This window comes from Solanum lycopersicum, chromosome 2, assembly GCF_036512215.1.
Source record: "Solanum lycopersicum chromosome 2, SLM_r2.1".
Taxonomy (NCBI): Eukaryota; Viridiplantae; Streptophyta; class Magnoliopsida; order Solanales; family Solanaceae; genus Solanum; species Solanum lycopersicum.
In genome coordinates this window covers 67,659,118-67,679,148 of record NC_090801.1, presented here as the reverse complement: position 1 = coordinate 67,679,148, position 20,031 = coordinate 67,659,118, and the positions used below count along the sequence as shown (strand labels likewise).

General features: G+C 29.3%; 3 protein-coding genes across 3 annotated transcripts; all 3 read left to right on the top strand.

Moving 5' to 3' along the window:
- Positions 1 to 674: 674 nt before the first annotated feature.
- On the top strand, positions 675 to 1,660 carry LOC101244244 (stress-induced protein KIN2-like). The gene is made up of 3 exons (XM_004232067.5): positions 675 to 831; positions 1,167 to 1,235; positions 1,350 to 1,660. Exons 1-3 carry the CDS (start codon positions 775 to 777, stop codon positions 1,422 to 1,424), a joined length of 201 nt encoding a protein of 66 aa, XP_004232115.1. The 5' UTR covers positions 675 to 774; the 3' UTR covers positions 1,425 to 1,660.
- A 1,429-nt stretch (positions 1,661 to 3,089) lies between these two features.
- LOC101244541 (stress-induced protein KIN2-like) lies at positions 3,090 to 4,073 on the top strand. Its single transcript, XM_004232068.5, has 3 exons — positions 3,090 to 3,247; positions 3,509 to 3,577; positions 3,677 to 4,073. Exons 1-3 carry the CDS (start codon positions 3,191 to 3,193, stop codon positions 3,749 to 3,751), a joined length of 201 nt encoding a protein of 66 aa, XP_004232116.1. The 5' UTR covers positions 3,090 to 3,190; the 3' UTR covers positions 3,752 to 4,073.
- A 5,421-nt stretch (positions 4,074 to 9,494) lies between these two features.
- On the top strand, positions 9,495 to 12,515 carry LOC101244824 (pentatricopeptide repeat-containing protein At3g02490, mitochondrial-like). The gene has a single exon (XM_004232069.5). The coding sequence runs from the start codon at positions 9,930 to 9,932 to the stop codon at positions 11,883 to 11,885; it is 1,956 nt and encodes a 651-aa protein (XP_004232117.1). The 5' UTR covers positions 9,495 to 9,929; the 3' UTR covers positions 11,886 to 12,515.
- The last annotated feature ends 7,516 nt before the right edge of the window (positions 12,516 to 20,031 follow it).

Below are 20,031 nucleotides of genomic sequence, written 5' to 3'. Positions count from 1 at the left end.
TTATATAGAAGTTCATAATATATATTGATATTAGATATATGTGTATATTGAAAATTTGAAGTTAGACATTCGTAAATCATATGATAAATATTGAAAATTGGAATGAAATTTGTTTTTTATTTAATTTTTGGAAGGACTAGGGGTATGTTCAATTGACTTTTCATTTTGACTTATAAATTAAAAATCATAAGTCAAAAATTTTAAATTTTGACTTTGGATGTACCTTTTATCATTTTAGCTTATTCCCAACCATTCCAAAAATATTTAAAATCTATTTTAATTTTAAAACACTTAGAATAAATCAATTAAATGATTTTTAGATCTAAAAATAATTAATCAAAGTTTAATCAATTTGAAGCCACGAGCATTAAAAAATGAAAAAAATATTAAACAAGTGGGTAAAAAATATTATCATATTCCAATATACGAAATCATAAATAATATTTGTACTTCCATGATGATAATATATATGTGTATTCTACTACATTCAGATCCAATTTTTATTGAATATATTATTATTGTAATATACACAAAATAATTAACCTCAAAATAGACTAAGTTTATGCAACTTCTTCCCCATATTGAGGCCTGGAATGTGTCTTACCCTTCAATCAAGATTAACAAATGTCAAGCACTGAATGGATCTCAATATCTATAAATACCTCAAACTTTCTAAAACAATACATCAACAAGCAATTCCAACTTCTTTAAAAAAAAAACAGTTCGATTTGTCTAAGTTTATAACACTAATTGCTAAATTTTAATCATAAAATCATGGATAACTCCCAAAATTTGAGCTACCAAGCTGGTCAAGCCAAGGGCCAAGCCCAGGTAATCTATATGCTAATACTTATTTGAACATTCTTTTTTTCTTTAACATCTTTGTACATAATTGTCGAAATTAAATACTTTAATGAGTGAATTTGAGAAAATAACAATTGTCATAGAAGTATGTATTATCCGAACCAACGACATATAAAGCAATTTTCGAATTACCTTTGAGCATTTTCCTTGTGTCAATAGGGACTCAACAATTTATGTTTAAATAAACAAAAATATTTCTTGTCTATTTGTGCTACGATTCTCAAACAAGTAGAATTCGTCCTCTATATAATGATTATGTAGCTTTGCTCATAGTGAACGTAATATACATTGTTGTATGATAGGAAAAAGGTAACCAAATGATGGACAGAGCTGCCAATGCTGCACAGTCTGCTAAGGATTCATTACAAGAGGTTTGTCCACTAATATTATTTCACTATATATATACTACATGTAAAGTTATATTTTTTTAGCGATTCATAAGAACAAAAAATAATGTGTTTGTGTTATTATTGATAATTTTGTAGGCGGGACAACAAATGCAGGCCAAGGCACAAGGAGCGGCTGATGCAGTAAAAAATGCTACTGGCTTGAACAAATGAAATTCTAATTTCGATGGGTTCATATTTTTGTAATCGCCTCTAAAATAATTTAAAATATTGTTATTATTTCAAATTAGGAAAGCAATTTCTTTTATTTGGTTTGAGTATTTTTGAGAGGCTTCTTATTTTTGAATTAAAGAAGAAAAAGAAAAAGTTGTGTATAAGTCACACTGACACAACTTTCTTAATTTCTTTTCTTTCTTTTAATCTAATAAAAGTGCATGACTTTGTTTGAATTCTCCAAATTTTAAATTGCTAATGATATTTATAACTTTGTTGTTTTATTTTTTATAATGCTTTTATTTATCGAAGACAAATTTTATCGATCTTCTAAGTTATATCGCATTAGAGATATATAATTTAGTTCTTAAATCTTAGATTACACATTCATGAATTATATGATAAATATTAAAAATTGAAACACAATTTCTCTTATTAAATTATGAAAAGACTAAATATAAGAATGATTAATAAAAGTTCAATAGATTTTAAGTTTTGGACATCAGAAATGAAAGAATGTTAAATGTTTAGCTAAAAAAAATAATTATATTGCAATACATATGAAATAATTAATTTAAAAATATTTCAACAATTATTAAACCTTGGTATCATCACTTTATCGCGTAGAGATAATTAAAGTTACCTTTTATATAAGTTTTTTTTCCAAAGGTATTTTTTTCTTTCTAGAAATCTGTTTGAGTAAATGTAGAATCTTTTAAGTTGCAACATCAACACCATTTTTAAAAAAAAAAATGTTTTGTAAGTTTTGCAAATATTTTAAGTTACGTGAAAAATGCTTTTTATTTTTGTAAAATAAAATAAATAATACTTGAAATTTTATATAATTGGATCGAACAATATAAATTAAAGAATTGCTAGAATATTTTTAGTACTCAACTATTTTAAGAGGTTATTTAGAAAATTTAACGAGCTATATATGATTACATGAAGCCCGTTTATAAAGAAAAAAATGAGGTATAAATTATTACTCATTATAAATGTTAAAACATGTCAAAAGTCTTTATTATAAATATTTTTTTTATTGATAAAATAATTATTTATAATAAATTAAGTAATTTCTTTTATATGCAATAGCTCTATAGCATATGTAGAAGCAAGCTACTAACAATAACCTGTCAATATTCACTGGAGAGTGGAGACGCTACTAGAACAGGACAAAAGAAAAAAAAAGATTAATGCAATCGAAAGCCTTAGAAAAGTATTATATCATTTTATTTATATATATATAGCGAAAAATTGAAGTTCATAAAGATCATAAAACAATTATTGAAGTTGGAATGCAATTTGTCTCCAATTATGGAAGAACGAGATATATAAATAATTAATCAAAATTTGAAGTCTTGCACATCAGAAAATGAAAAAATATTAAACATTTAGATAGGAAATATTACCATATTACAATATAGAAAAAAAATAAAAAATTTTACATCCACAAATAGTAATAAAATGTGTATCTTATTATTTTCAGATCTATATTTCATTGTATATATTTTTGTTGTAATATACACAAAATAATTAACCTCAAAATAAACTAAGTTTATGCAACTTCTTCCCCATATTAAGGCCTGAATGTCTTATCCTTCAACCAAAATTAACAAATGTCAAGCACTGAATGAATTTCAAGATCTATAAATACCCCAAAACTTTCTAAAACAATATATCAACAAGAAATTTTAAGTTCTTTAAAAACTAGTTTGATTTTTCTGATTTTGTAACACTAGTTACTCAATTTCAATCACAATATCATGAATAACTCCCAGAATTTGAGCTACCAAGCTGGCCAAGCCAAGGGCCAAGCCCAGGTAATCTATATGCTATAATTATTTACACTTTTTTTTTTCCATTAACATCCTGCTGGATAATTGCAAAAAATAAAAAAAAATTATTGTCATATCAACATGTAGAGCAGTTGTCGAGTGACCTTTGTGGCTACATCGAAGAAACAATTTTTCTTATGTCAAAAAAGGACTCAACAATTTATATACAAAGTTATTTCGAGTTTATTTACATTACAATTCTTAAATAAGTAGCTTTGTCACTGATGTCACATTATTATGTGATAGGAAAAAGGTAATCAGATGATGGATAGTGCTGCCAATATTGCACAGTCTGCTAAGGAATCACTTCAGGAGGTTTGACAATTAATATTTCATTATATATATACATACATTACTGAAGTACATATTCATTTTGTAATGTGTTTGTATTATATTTGATTGATCATTTTGTAGGCGGGACAACAAGTGCAGGCCAAGGCACAAGGAGCCGCAGATGCAGTCAAAAATGCCACCGGCTTGAACAAATAAAATCCTAATTTCGATCAAAACCATATAGGCGCTTTTTTTTTTAATCCCCACTAAAATAATTTGAAATTTTACTGTTATTTCAAATTTGGAAAACAATATTTCTTATTTAAGATGTAGTATTTTTTTTTTTAGAGGTTTCTTATTTCTTGGATCAAGGAAAAGTGAAGTTGTGCACATTGCCACTACTTTCTTTTTTTTTTCTTTTAATTTAATAAAAATATTTAATTTTGTTGAATCTCTGAACTTTGTATTTCCGAGATGATATGATTATAATTTTATTATTTTAATTTATCGAAGTAAATTTTATCAATCTTTCAAGCTACATTGTTGCATCAAAAATATATAATTTAGCTCCTACGTATTAAGTTAGACATTCATGAATCATGTGATAAAGTATTGAAAATTAAAATACAATTTGTCTCCTAAATTATGGAAAGAATAACTATAAGAATGATTAATCAAAGATCAATGAAATTAAAGTTTTGGACATCAAAAAATGAAAAAATATTTAATATTTTCGATAAAATCTTGCTCACATCACATTATTATAGCATAAAGATGACTAAAGTTCCCTTTTATGCCAAACATGTATTTATTTTTAAAAGGTAATTTTTTCTTCGAAAAAATTGTTTTTAACCTACAAACATTGAGTGAATGTAGATTTTTAAGTAGCAAGTTCAACACCATTTTTAAATTGTCTTTTATGTTTTGCAAATATTTTAAGTTACCTAAAAATTGCTTTTCATATTTGCAAGATAAATTCTACGGCAGCTAATATTCTTTACATCGATAGTTAACTTATCTATGATCAATTAATACAAACACTATTTGTTAATAAGAAATAATGAATTTCAAATTAAAATAATTTGTTTTGGTAGCAATTTTTTTTAACATCATTTATTTCTATTTTTTATTTAAACATGAACGCTAAGATTATAATTAATGAAAAGCTTATTATAACGCAATTATATCAGCTTAAATGAAAAAATGAAATGGAAGAATTTATATTTTTGATTAAAAGAAAATTAGAATAACAAAATTAGGATCAAATCAAAATATAATTCAATAAATTTATACAAGGGAGAAGAGTCAAATATGCCCCTAAACTATCTGACCTAATTTTAATGCACATATACGACCCGTCTTTTAAATAATCTATTCAATCCGATCCTTTTTTTTAAATACCCTATATGGATCGGATTAGGGCATAATTGAACCATTTAAATGGCGAACACTATCGTGCTCTGATTGAAACTGCCGAGGAATCAATGGCACAACAACTAAAGGAAAAGGAAGTCGAGGTTTGAAAAGCGTTTTGGCGCAACGCAGAGCTGGAGGCGCAAACCTGGCAGACAAAGGCTAGAGCAGAGGAATTCAGCGCAACAACGTTACAGACACAACTGCAAGCTGCAGCATGCGATGATGATGTAAATAACAAAATAATTCACACATATATGAGTCGGATTAGGGGCATAGTTGAACCATTTAAAAGTCGGTCGTATATGTGTTTTAAAATTGGGTCGGATAGTTAGGGCATAAGTGACCCCTTTCTCTTTTAATATAAATATCAAGTGATAATATATATAAATGATGTGAAATCCCATTTGACATTTAAAGAAAAGTAAAATGAGTTGGATATTTCGAGTTGACCAACTAACACCCATAAGGGCATATGTAGACCAAAAGTTCGACGCGAGGGTATAAATGGACCAAACTTTAAACGGGGTATATCTAGACCTTTCGAATAGTTTAGGGGCATATTTGACCCTTTTCCCTTGAATGTAAATGTCAAGTGATAATACATAAAAATGACATGAAAAATCCATTTGACATTTAAATAAAAGTAAAATGAGTTGGATATTCCGAGTTGGCCAACTAACGCCCAAAAGGGCATATGTAGACCAAAAGTTGGACGGCGAGGGTATAAATGGACCAAACTTTAAACGGAGGGTATATCTAAACCTTTTCAAATAGTTTAGGGGCATATTTGACTTTTTTCCCTTTATATAATAATAGTATTTCTTGATAATTGTTTGAATGGTTTGAAGCAATATCATTAATAAGGTTTAAGTCATCAGCGGCCCCTTAAAATTGTCCGCATAATTCACTTAGACACTTTAACTAATACTAGTACCAATTGAACACTTATACCTGTATAATAATTGTTTCTATTAGACATTTTTTGATAATCAACAAAAAATGTGAAGGGTGTGTGATACACTTGCGATGATGTGGCAGCATAACTAATTAAAAAATAACATTTGGCATTGAGCCCAAAATTATAAAAAAACACACATTTAATATCTAATTTTTTTAAAAAGAAAAAGAAAAATGAAAATATCAACGTATTCTACCCCACCCCACTCCAACCCCCTTTCATCTTCATCTTCTTCCCCAAAACACATTCTTTCTCAAATTACAAAATCTTATTCTTTTCAAATAACTTCAAGATTAATTTTTTTTTCATACTAAGAGTGAAGAAGAAATAAACTTTTGTTGGCGGTTATTTAACTCTACATCGATGACAAAATGAAATTGATAGCTCCAAAATTATTTCTTTTAAATTTTTTTATATCATTTTTGATAAATTTAATGACCACATATGAATTTGAGTAAAAATTTTTGTTCGAAAATTGTGATAAATAAATATCGGCTAACTATTTTTATACGTAAAAATCATTTATCTTTTTTCATCTTCTTCATACTTGTTCCTTGTTTTTATGAGATTTGAAATAAATCATACGAAGACTTTATTTCAAATCTGAATCTTTATAGTTGATTTTCATTTGTCTTCATATTTGAAAAATATAATTTTTTTGTATATAAAAAAAGAAAAAAAAAAACGGTGTTACAGCTAAAATGAAGAAAGTTTTGTAAACTAAATTACGAAGAAGATGATAGATAGGAAGTGAGGTGTTTTCTTTTTTGAAAAAAGTGTAAATAAAGAAGAAAATATTTTTTAAGTTAATTATAATGCCAAGTGTCAATAAAAAAAGAAAAAATGTAAAAAAAATAAAAAAGACACTATTTTAAGTTTTTTCACGCGCTTCAGGGAAGTGCAATACACATTTTTTGTCATATCAACATTTTGTGTCTAATAGGTACATGTTTTGAATAATTTTGGTGTTCAATAGATACAAGTCTCTGTTGAGATGTCTAAATGAATCATGCGCACAACTTTAAGGCGTGGTATATGACTTAAGCCCATTAATAAACATTAGAATTTGCATGTGGATTTGTGCATAGTTGAAAAATCAAAGGAAAGAGGGGAAAAATGAGTTTTTTTTTTTTTTTTGTTTTACTTGAATGAAAATCTGAAATTGTACATAAATAAGACGTTATTGTAAATGTTTATGAAAATCATAAGATAAAACTTTAGGCTCGCCTACGTGACGCTATCACAAATTAGAATTTTTTATTTTATTTTTTTAAAACTAGTCTTCCCTCTTTATGAAAAAATTGTGATATTTTATAAAAAGATGCGATTTTATGAAAAATTGCGACTTTTATGAAATTTTATGATTTTTATGAATAATTGTGACTTTTATGAAAGGCCGACCTTTGCGAATATTTGCAATTTTTACAAATAGTTATAACATTTCCGATAAGACACAATAATATTTGTTCACACTATCCTATGTTCTATGTAAATAGAGGGATTTCCTTTCATTCTAAAAAAAATGAAAATTTTGAACCTTCTCTTCTTCTTCACAATTAAATATTTGTGTACTTTGCTCCCGTTGTGTGGCTTAGTACCACCATTGTTTATGTTACAAATCCTGATATGTATTATTATAATAATTAATTTATGCTTATAAATGATAAATGATAAGATGTAATAATTTTTTATTTTCCTTTATATTATTAATATTTGTTACTACGTGATATTAAATTCTTGCATAAATCGTGAATAATTTAGTTGATTAATGATATACTCTCATTTGTATATTAATAAAATAATTTGCGTTGAACGAACTCAATAATAAGTCATCCAAAGGTAATATTGTCAATGTTGGTAATATAGGGTAAATCACATAAATATGCTATATTAAGAAAATATTTAACATCTATGTGTCAATAATTTTTTTTAAACTAAATATAACATTTTTTTGAATTAAAAAATTGTACCGCTTTCTTTCTCTGTCTTTTTTCTCTTCCCTGTCTTCTTGTTTTTATTTTTCTTCTTCGTCGTCTTTTTTTATCTCTCTTCCTCCTCTTTTATTATATTTTCTTCTTCTTCTTTTAAACTTTTCATTTAAATAATTATTCTCACACCAATTTGTGTTCCTATTTCACTATTTTTACCTACAAACATAACGAGAAAGAAAAATAAAAAAATCAAAAATTTATACAATATTATGTTTTCAAACAGAATCTCGAAATCTCTAAAATTACAGCAACAAGAATTCACCATTGATGGTCATTTATAAAGCTTCAAATTTTGAATTCATTTTATGAATCTTACAAACTCGTGATTAGTTTTGATAGGTTGATTTTACAAATAATTGAAAATGCAGTTTGAAATTCATATCTCAATTTTAGAGAGTTTGGTTATGTTTATAATTGATGTTAGAAGAAATATAAGATTGAAACTCAAAAAAAGTAAAGTTTATGGAACTGTATCACAATTGTGTTAAAGTTGAACTAGATTTTTTTTTATAATTGTATTAAAATTGCATTAAAAGCATGAACAATACATTTCTAATACATATTGCAAACATCACTTTACGATCTTAGGGATAAAAAACAAAATAATGTATAAGCACATATAATACATGTTTAATTCATGAATAACACAAGTTTAATTCAGTCTATAGATCATTGTCTTGTCTTTCGTTAGTTACAATTATCATTCGTTCTTAATTCCCTTTTCTAATTCAATTTTAATATTGTGTAATACACTTTTAATGCTACTTTAATTCATTTTGCAATTTATTTGGTTGATTTGTTACTGTTTGATTAATAATTTAATTCATTATTAATACAAGTTAAATTCACTCTTACATCATTGTATGTACTTTCATTAGTTGCATTTTTCATTCATTCTTATTTCTCTCTTCTTATTCAACTTTACTATTGTGTAATACACTTTTAATGCAAATTTAATTTATTTTGCAGTTTATTTGATTGATTTGTTACTACTAAATTATTTGTTTAATTCATTAGTGATACAAGTTTAATAAACTTTATAGATCGATGTATGTTATTTCATAAGTTATGTTTTTATTCATACTTAATTATCTTCAAATTCAAGTTTAATATTTGTATAATACACTTTTAATACAAGTTTAATTTATTTGGCAGTTTATTAGTTGTTTTGTTATAATCGTATTACTTGTTTAGTTCATTATGGATGCAAGTTTTATTTAGTTTACATATCATAGAATGTTCTTTCATTTGCTACATTTTGCATTCACGTTTAATTTTCTTCTAATTCAACTTTATATATTTTCAATTCAGGTTTAATTCATTTTGCAATATTTTAAATTTAAGTGTAATTCATTTTGCAATTTATTAAGTCTCTTCATTTGTTACGATTAAATTACTAATTAATTGTTGATACGACTTTTATTCAGTTTACAAATTATTGACTACTCTATGAAAAAAGTAGAGAGAAAGAAAGGAAAAAGAGCTACCAAAGGAGAAAGAAAAAAACATCAAAAGACAAGGGAGAAAGACTAAAAGAAAGAAAGCAAGGGTGAAAGAGAATAAAAGAAAAACAAGGGAGAGAGAAAAGTGGAAATAAAGAAAAGGAGACAGAGCGACAAAAAAAAATGTGAGAGAAAAAAGATAAAGAAGTGATAGACAGAGATAATTTTAACGAAACATATAGTATTTCTATATATTGCTATAAATAATAATTATTAAAGAATATTTATAAAATAAATAATTATTTTAAAAGAAATCCAGTCATGTAATTAATCCGTATATGTATATTTTTCGATTTCCAATTTTAAAAGAAATCAATTTTATAGGACCATAACCCTAATTAATCCAAATCTAAAACACAACATTTCGGATCTTGGATACACTCCATTTGACCCGAATCTGTTCGAACTCATTCAATCTGAGTTTTCATCCCTAAACCCTACCAAAATCCTCTTTGTTCATTCCCAAAAAACCAGCCGAAACTCTTTTCATTTTTGATCAATTAAGCAATCGGAATCTACCAAGAAGAATGCGTAATCAACAGCAATGGCTTCTCCTTCTTCTCCGGCACCATTCTCTAGCTCAGCCGCACATTTCCAGGCACCTCATCAATCAATCTCCGTTTCAGGTAAATCGATCTATTAGTTCTATCGCTTCTTCAACTATCCACTCACGTGCATCTCACATGCTCCCTTACCAATCACTCACTGTTCATAGTTTCTCCACATCTGAATTGGCGGTCGAACACAAAGTTTCAGATCAAATCGCTGTTTTAACTGGTATTTTCTCTAAACCAAACCGGAGTAATGAAGAAATTAAGATTGATTTAGAGTCTAATAATGTTACTGTCACGCATGATTTGGTTATAAGGGCGTTAAGGAGCTTTAATACCGCCCCTGATGCGGCACGTAAGTTTTTTAACTGGGTTAAGGAGAATGAGAGCGAGAGGTTGAGTTCAAAGGTGTATAATTATATGTTAGGGATATTGGGGTCTAATGGGTTTGTCAAGGAGTTTTGGAGTATGGTTGAAATCATGAAAAGTAAAGGGTATGGAGTGTCCAGGGGCACGTTTAATCGAGCTATTGAGAGATTTGAGAAGGAGAAGCTGAGCGGTGACGTGGAAAAGCTAAAAAAGTTGTATGGTTCTGAGCTGGCTGGCAATTCGAGCGAGGAGGTTTGTTCTAGGGTTTGCAATTTGATTCGTGGAAATGTATGGGGAGATGATGTGGAAAAGCAGCTGCGAGAGTCGAAATTCGAGTTTTCGAGTGAATTGATCAGTATGATTTTGGAGAAGCTTGAATGTGAAACTAATAAGACGTTGATATTCTTTAGGTGGATTGAAGAGAGTGGTCTATTTAAACACAATGAGCAGACATTTAATGCTATGGCAAGGGTCTTAGGTAGGGAAGAGTACAGTGAGAAGCTCTGGAAATTAGTTGATGAAATGAGAACTGCAGGATCTGAAATGGAAAAAGAAACATATATTAGGGTTCTGGATAACTTTGTTAAGAGAAAAATGATTAAGGATGCCGTGGACTTATATGAGTTTGCAATGGTTGGCATAAACAAGCCATCCCCGGAAGACTGCACTTTTCTATTGAAGAAAATAATTGTTAGCAAGGAGCTTGATTTGGAATTGTTCTCAAAAGTTTTAAGGATCTTCACAGAAAGTGGCAATTCATTGACTAGTGCTAACCTCGATGCTGTCCTCAAGTCTTTGACCAGTGTTGACAGATTTGACGAATGCAACAAGATATTGAAAGCATTTGAGGATGCTGGTTTCACACCTAGTCATAATCAGCAGAGCAAAATTGCTTTCAATTTGGGTAGTGGTGGGAAGGATAAGGAATCCAATGAGTTTATGAATTATATAGAATCAACCGTCTCTACTCCAAAGTCTAAAATATGGACATCTTTAATTGAAGGATACTGTGAAGCCGGTGATCTGGCTAAAGCTTCAGAGGCATTTGAAATGATGGTCGAAAAGGAAGGGCCATCCCATGCTGGGTATGCTTTAGAACTCTTAGTGTCCTTGCACTGCCGCAAGAGAAGAGCGATTCATGGATTCAATCTTGTTGAGAAGATGGTTAATGAGAAAGAACTACGTGTGTGGCATACCACATATAAGTTCTTGATAGGAAAATTATTGGCCCAACGAGGTTTCGAGGAAGCTCTAGATGTTTTACATTTGATGAAAAGTCAAGATTACCCACCTTTTCTGGATCCCTTCATCAAGTACCTTTCCAAGACTGGAAGTGCTGATGATGCACTTGCATTTACTGCAGCAGTGACCCTGAAGAAACTTCCATCAACTTCTGTGTTTCTCAATTTGTTTGAAGCATACTTTAAAGCAGGAAGGCGGAGTGAAGCACAGGACTTCCTTGCAATATGTCCCAGATACATTAGGAATCACGCAGATGTTTTGAATCTTTTCTGTTCCAAGAAACCACAGAAAGCAACTGCCACTATTCCTGCAACTGCATAGGTCAGATGGATACGTCGTCTAGTTTTTTTGTGCTGCAACATGTTTGGACATTTTTTCCTAATATTTTCTTATGAAAGTTTGCAACCGTCTCTGCTTTCTTTAAATATTGGGGCTTAGTCCCTTAGAAACCGTTTTCCAATTAGAGTTCACTTGGTGAATTTAATCGACACAATAAGGCATAGAGTTGCATTGGACATTTGGACTTATCAAAGTTATGGGTGAACACTTCATCATGTTACCTTCATAAAAACTGGTGAATAGTTCACCTTGCCTATACTGAGTTGGTCATTTTATGGTTTTTGAGTAGGCTTGAGGAAAAAGGAACCTGACTGTAATTGGTCTAGTCTACTGGATCCATCATACAAATTGTCTTAATTCTGGCTTTACTTGATTATGTTAACAACCTAGGATAATTTCATGTTCCTTCAACTGCTAGCCATGCTCTTAAAGTTAATTGTCTGTTAAAGTTTATTTAGTTGGCATAATCAGGCTCCTATGTCGAGCTGTGAGCAATTTTTTTGAATTGTATCTGCTCCCTTAGCTAGTATATGAGCAGGTATTGTCTTCACCTTGTAAATTTTATCCGATGACCTTAGAGAATATCATGTTTACAAGGGTTTGTTATTTCAATTGAATCTTACTCAAGTTTTTCATTTCTTTTGTCTCTAGATACTTGTGGATCACTGCAATTATTGTGCTACATTTACGAACTCAAGTTTTTGTTGGGCCTATATCTATAATTCGATCATTTTTTTTGGTTCCAACATGGGAATGTCTATTTGGTTCATCTTGAAGAGGAATATGATAAACATCGTAGTTGTTCTCTGCTATTGCACATGTCTCTTCATATCGACATAATTGCTTTAGCAAGGGGTATTTTTGTCTTTCCATGTGCATTTATACGTGCCCTTTGTTGCGTTGCTTGATTTACGTCGATATTTTTCAGCTTGCGCTTCTTCTCTTCCCCTGCATGAAGCTTTTCTGTAGTGGCTTTGGAGATGGGCTTCTTGGTTTGGTGTGATAATTTTCTTTTTCTTTTCTTTGGTAGGAATGGCACTAGGTAGCCGCTTGTGATGACACTGTTTAAAACATAGCCCATTTTATGACTTATTTGAAGTTTAGCCAGTACTGGCATACTTTAAAGTTTAGAGCCTCCCCTGCTTCTTCTTCTGAAGTTATTATAACTTCAAGCCGGTCTTTACAACTTTGATTCTGACGTGACTAAATTTTAAACGTTGTAAATTTGGGCTATTCTGGTAATACTACGTGTTCTCTCCCTGGGTCAATTATCAAAGAGAGATGGCTTCGGTTGGAAATTTATACCCATGTGATGACTTATTCTACCATTATTCGGCTAATTTAGATATACGTTATGTTAGACCCATTAAAAGAGAATAATTCTTTACTATAAGTTTATTTATTTTCAAAGTTATTAGAATTCGAGATCTCTAATTAAGAGAAAAGAAAAACATATTAATCAGCAGTTAAAAAGAAGGGAAGAAAAAGATTTGAATAGCATTTGGTTTGTTGGATAAAGGTGGACAGAGATTGAGATTAGTCTATACACCGCATCAAAGATGTTTGGGAGTATTGTACCAAGAAGGAAAATGATGCATCAATACTCTACCAGACAAAAATCTCCTCATGGACCTTATTGTCACTTTGTGCCTCTTTTTTTCTTTAAATTATTTATGTTCTCAAAATATTGATATTAAAATTTGAATTTAATTACCTTGATACATTGTTTCCAACTTTATATCAACTTATTTTACATAGACAATTTTTTCCCATTCTGATTCTAGTTGGGAGTGAATGGGACATTTCAATGAGCAAAACGCGATGAGAATGACTTAACAGAACATATTAATGAATTTTGTTTTTTTTTCATCTCATCAATATATTTATATTTGAGCTGCGTATATTACTACTTCATAGTGTAGTTTTTAAATTTTTTTATATACAAGACATATATGACAAAGTGAAAATAAATCTCAGTTGGAGGCTTCTATTTGTCATATTACAAATGGAATTTTGGAATTTAGCTTCACAAAGTTGTAGACACTAGACAACTGATGATATTACACTACATAAGACAACTTTATCATCAACTTGTGATGATTAATAGCTGTTCAATTTACCTACTCCTTCACCTTTTCTACTTTTGCTTGGGAACATTTACGGTAAAGTAAGTTTAATTAAGAATATTTGTCCTAATTTCGATCTCTATCTTATCTTTAATTATAAGACATCAGTTCATTTATATTTATTGTGCTTTCCTTTTCTTTTTGTTAGTGAAACATCAACAAATAAAGGAGAAAAGAGCCAGTAGCGTATACAAGAGTTTTTATAAGTGATGTCACGTCTTAATTAAATAAATATTATTATATTATATTAAAAATAAAATACAACCCACATATATATCCCTTAGCTTGAAGGATTACATAGATTCAGATAACCTCATTAAAAGTAATATCCCGGTCGTTCATGTTAATTTACTGGTCCACTTGGTACACCGCTTGAGTAATAATAAATACAATATTTTACTATACCACTCTTATTAATTGTAATTCATCTAGACAAAACACTCAATTATCTCTTAATTATTCAACTAGACAAATAAAGTTGGACAACTATTTATAATAAATTGAATATTAAACACTTTTTTTCTTAAAAATGAAGGGAGTATGTATATATAAAGCATCAAACAATTTAAAAATTTATTATTTATCTAATTCAATAAATCAAACTTAACTAATTTCATTGACGAGAGAAAAGAGGAAAGGGGAAAAAAAAGAACAATAACTGATATTGAGATAACAATCTGAAAAATATCTCAACTTTGGTCGAATGTGTTGTTGCGATACTAAAGTTTTATGAGAACCTGTTATCTTCCTAGACTATTTAATACCGTATTTTAAACATGTGTATTTAACCACGTGAACATAAAAAATAATGTAAAATTATAAATAGTAATGTGTCCTCGCAACAATAAATTTGATCAAAGCTGTGAGGATTTTAGGCCGAACAGATCACCGGCTCCGAAGGCCTGCAATCGTGACTTTAGTTCCGGTGGTTCGCTTTGCTGCCGGGGTGCAACATTTGTGAGACTTCGAATGGAGTGGTCGTCGATAAGTTCTCCCTCATTGCCCTACTATTCATAAGAAATACTGATTGTTGAGAGACTGATTTATGAAAGCCCGGTGAGGCCTCAAGAAAGGGTTGTCCTCCCTCTCAATCAATGCTGTTCTCCCTCTATTTCCTTCTTCCGGTGGTTGAGCGAATCCGTTCTTCGTCCTTTACCATTTGAAGTTAAGGAGCTAACCTCCAACCTCTTCTTTAAAGCTATCTAAGAGTGGTTGGATATCTGCCTTAAGGCTTAAAAATCCTCGAATTGAACACAGAACCTCAAATTCAAAATTAGAACATCAGACCAACAGAGCTGCAACATTAATTGTGACAAACAATGTCACTTAACCAAATAGATCGATTTCGCCTTATTATTATACATACAAATTTAATAATTTTTTCCACAAAATCGAATCACGTGATTCCCTTACTCTTAACGTATATCTGCGCCAGAAAGAGTAATGACGACGATAAGGCTTTTGTGTAAGGGACATATGTGTATGATTTTTGTGTAAGCTAGGGGACATGCACGTTTTTGTGTACTTAGTAAAACTAATTTGAATCATGAATTCATGAGCATGACTTCGCCCATTAAAGTTAAAACTAGTTAATCAGTCTGACATAACTCTAATTACGTATTTAATTTTCTTTAGTTTGTCAATTTTTTCTTTATTTACGTCTTGTGTTCAAAAAACAGAAGAAAGGGAATTTAAGGATAAAAAGATAAAACCAAAAAGAAAAGTTGTTTAATTTAATTTGCTAAAAAGTGAAATTTCCACTAAGGTGGATTAGTTCAAAAATTGAGAAGGCGGAAGCTTCGAACAAGGAAGGACCACTTCTCAAGCCTTTAGTTTCGGGAGATTTAGTTTTATAGCCATTTTTATAAATTTATTTTTAATTTTATATATTGTTCGAGATATTCATACGTAAGCGAATTGCACACTTAAAAAAAAATATTCGATTAGTGTCAACTGCAAAAGAATTATTGGGTTTAATCGAACTAAAAAAATAGTAGAAATCAGAGTACAAGTTTTAAATTGTCTGGCGCGTAAAATTTTATATACTCATTATGTCTTTTGGACAAATTATATATATATATATATATATATATATATATGGCAGCTGAGGTGGAGCAAACTTTATAAATATTGGGATTATAATCTATTAAGTTATTGAGTTCTAAGCTAATGTAATTTGTCTATATAGAGTGAAAAGTTCTTAAGATCACAAGTATAGAGTTTGGATCAAAGTTATTAGATTCGATCAAACCTGTACAATTATCCCTTAGCTTCACCCCCTAATTTTCGGTACATGTGTACTTGAATTTATATCTGATCAACTCTAGGTAATTATCTATTGTATTTATGGATTTCTTTTAAGTTTTTTTTTTCACATTCATATTGAAAATTCGACTAAATTCGAATCACGCTCTGCAGGGCCCATTTGGGATGACGCTCCTAACATGATTGTTGCCATTACAAAACCGTAACAATTTGTAATCAACACTAGTGTATATATTTAGTGTATCACATGTATATTACTATTAGTTTTTTGCTATGGATTTTGTTGAAATGATGTATGTTTTGAGAAGAATATGAAAATGTTTAATTTGAAGGCCAAAATAATGGTCCCAACTTTGAAGCAAGCAAGTAAAAATATAGTAGTGAACAAAGAAAGAGACAATAGATCCAGCTGTGATTCAAATTCCTCTTAATTCATATCTATTTTCCTTTTGTCGACTATATAGTATGGTATTATATGATTTTTCTTTCTTCTCACGTTTAGTCAATTCATATTCCTATTGTTGCAATGTTGTTGGTCCATTTTCTTGCATGTGTTTCTATCCATTTCATAAAATTGGCTCTTGCTTATTCATTTTTTCTCTTCACACACACCTAATTATATCAAACGGGAATGAATAAAACTTTGCCATCAATATGCCTTTCTTAATATTATAATTTTTCTATGTTAGGTGTCGTGAATGTTTTAAATATAGTACGAATTTCTAGTTTCCGTTCATAATTTTGTTATCTTGTTTTATTGTTACGTAGCAAATAGGGCTAGCTATAGAAGCATGCATGTTATGCAGCTACAATGATGCTTTTTTGCCCTCTCTTCGTTCGGGATAGGAGGGCTAGTAAACACGGGGAAGAAACAGGTGAAGCGTGTTGTTCATAATAGTAATTAAAATATCATTAGTTTGCCTCTTTGTTGGACTACTAACACAAATACAATAGTCTTTATCTCTCTGATAAGGGTTAGGAACCGATTTGAATTTGAATTTAAATCTTGCCATGTCAGTGATTTTCAATCATACACATTTTGTTAGGAAGTTGATGTGCTAGTCAAGAATTAGGTCGATGTGGCTAGTCGCTTAGGGCCTATTTGGATGAATTTAAAAGAAGTAACTTATAGTTCCAAAGGTAAAAATCATAAGTAGATGGTATCCGATTTTTGACTTATTTTAAAGCTATTTTAGCACCAACATAGATGCTTAAAAATATTTTATAACTTTTCCAAACACTTCCATAATTAAAAACTACTTTAAAAGTCAAAAACACGTAAAAATAAGTTAATTCAAACGATACTTAATCTCATATATAAAGGGAATCCTTTTTATTCTTTTAAGTTTGGGCGTTAGCCACAACTCATATTCTTTCGGTAATTTCTTCCCCATTGTTCATTCTTGGACGTACCGATTAACTTTACATCTTTTCTTTATAGTGTCCAAACAAAAATAAAAAATTAAAAATTAAAAAACGGTTGAAAGTATCAATTCTTTTATTGGTTCATTTAAATTTGTGATCATCACATTAGAGTACAGTGTAGGAGGGAAAAAAAGTAGCTAGCTTGAAAAAATGCATTATTCTTCAAGTTTACTTTTCCTCCACTTTCACCATGGCTTCTACTACTTTTATTTTAAATCAATAGAGGGTAAAGTAAAGGGAAATAAAAGAAGGAAAGTTAAAAAGGGTAAAAGAATACAAGTTTATAAACTTTAGGTTCCAATTATGTGCATGGAAGTAAACAAAAAATAAGAATCTTGATGATAAAGAAAAACAACATAGAAAGAAAGAACAAGCAAAGTATATATACTACTACTTTAATTTGAGTACCAATTAGGTAAGGTTAACAAAAGAGTACAGTGAACTCAATTGAATTATTTTAATTATTATGATATTTAATTTATTAAAACTTTATATTTTATTTTAGTACTATTAACATAGTAATACCTAAATCAAATGAAAAATAGGAACATATTTTACCTCACCAAATATTGACTGGTCCAATTATGAAGCAATACGTACAAGCAGCAGTATACAAAAAGACCACGTCAGCAGTGTGCAGACTCCCATTGCATAATTTGCACTTTCCCTTTGTTTTTCTGTGTAAGAATATTAACAATTTTTTTTATCAAACTAAGCTATTTATCAAAATAATATATTTTTCTAAAAGTTTATAAAATTAATATAAATGTATTTACAGTAACATTTTAGGATATATTTTATTTTTTGAAAATTGACGGCGTTCGATTGATATACGTTACTCACAATAACATTTTACTCTTAAAGCGTTACTCACAATAACATTATACTCCTAAACTTCCGTTACTCATTGTAACATTGTAGGATTAAAACGTTATTCATAGTAACATTTTAGGATTAAAACATTACTCAAAATAACATTTTAAGAGTAAAACATTACTTATAGCAATGTATATCAACCTAACACTGTTAGTTTTAAAAAACTAAATATACCCTAAAACATTACTGTAAAATACGTTTATACTAGTTTTGTAAAATTTTTAAAAAATATTCTTTTTTTTATAAATTACTTTATATAATAGGTTAATTTGGTCAAAAATTCGAATATTAATAAGACCATTCACAAATGTTTCTAGTTTGGGTTGGGGTGGTTATTTTGCCCTTCAGTATTTTAAATAAAAAGTAAGTGATAGAAAATATCTTTGCTACCAAAATAATAGATAATCTTTAACTCTACCTAAATTTATATTTTCATATCACAATATGATACAAATTATGCCTTTAAAAAACTTTCTAAGTTTTATCGCTCAATTTCTAACTTATGTTATTAGATGCAAAAGTTCAAGTCAATATCCACAACCTATGTTGCAAAAGACATAACTTAAGTTTTACGTTCAAAAACTTATATATATGATCAACATAGGCTATTTTTTTTCTCTCTAAACTAATGCCTAGCAAAATTATTAGGTCATAGAAATATTACATATTTTATGCCGCTAACTTAATTCCCACCAAACTTATTATCATATCAAAGGTGAGATAAAACTTCTCTAAAGTTATATATAGTGAAATTAGATTATAGAGTATTTGATCCACACATTTTTATTAAATGAGTAGCAAAGACAAAAATTAAAAAATATCACATTTATGGGGAAAATCATGCAAAAACTTCTATTAATAAAATAATGCCATAGCCAAATAATGGTTACCTAGTACCACAAAACACACACATTATCCTTTTGGCCACTAATATTTTCAAATATGCATACATGGAGAAAATACTCAAAAGATGAGAAAAGTAATTTGCTTATTATTGTTTATTTTAAAAAAAATAAAATTGGAAAAGGTAAGCAAGAAAAGGAGAGATGCATGATATTGTCCACCCACAACAAATTGAAATTCTTATCAATGATGTTTAGGGAGCATGAAAGGATGGAGGTGGGCAGCTTTAGCTTTTATCAACTACTATTATACTACTTTTTCTCTTTTTATATTATATAAATATAATATAAGTTTGTTTCTTTGGAATGACAGTCTCATGAAGCGTGTAAAATCATGTTATTTTTAAAAACTCAAAACAACATATAGTGTGCTATTCCATAGTGGAATCAATTAAAGTACATTCATCATGCATGCCCCTCTTCCACAAGCAATCAATCATAAAGGTAGTAAAAAAATATTGTGTATTGGGTAAAAAAAAAAATTACTTTTACGTATACACAGTTAACTATACATAGCTGTCCATCGTAATAGGT

Excerpts from the sequence above, each read along its gene's own strand:
- LOC101244244 (XM_004232067.5), top strand. The coding sequence starts at position 775 with ATGGATAACTCCCAAAATTTGAGCTACCAAGCTGGTCAAGCCAAGGGC. Across the intron at positions 832-1,166 it reads AAGCCAAGGGCCAAGCCCAG|GAAAAAGGTAACCAAATGAT; the intron begins GTAATCTATATG and ends GTTGTATGATAG. Across the intron at positions 1,236-1,349 it reads CTAAGGATTCATTACAAGAG|GCGGGACAACAAATGCAGGC; the intron begins GTTTGTCCACTA and ends ATAATTTTGTAG.
- LOC101244541 (XM_004232068.5), top strand. The coding sequence starts at position 3,191 with ATGAATAACTCCCAGAATTTGAGCTACCAAGCTGGCCAAGCCAAGGGC. Across the intron at positions 3,248-3,508 it reads AAGCCAAGGGCCAAGCCCAG|GAAAAAGGTAATCAGATGAT; the intron begins GTAATCTATATG and ends ATTATGTGATAG. Across the intron at positions 3,578-3,676 it reads CTAAGGAATCACTTCAGGAG|GCGGGACAACAAGTGCAGGC; the intron begins GTTTGACAATTA and ends ATCATTTTGTAG.
- LOC101244824 (XM_004232069.5), top strand. The coding sequence starts at position 9,930 with ATGCGTAATCAACAGCAATGGCTTCTCCTTCTTCTCCGGCACCATTCT.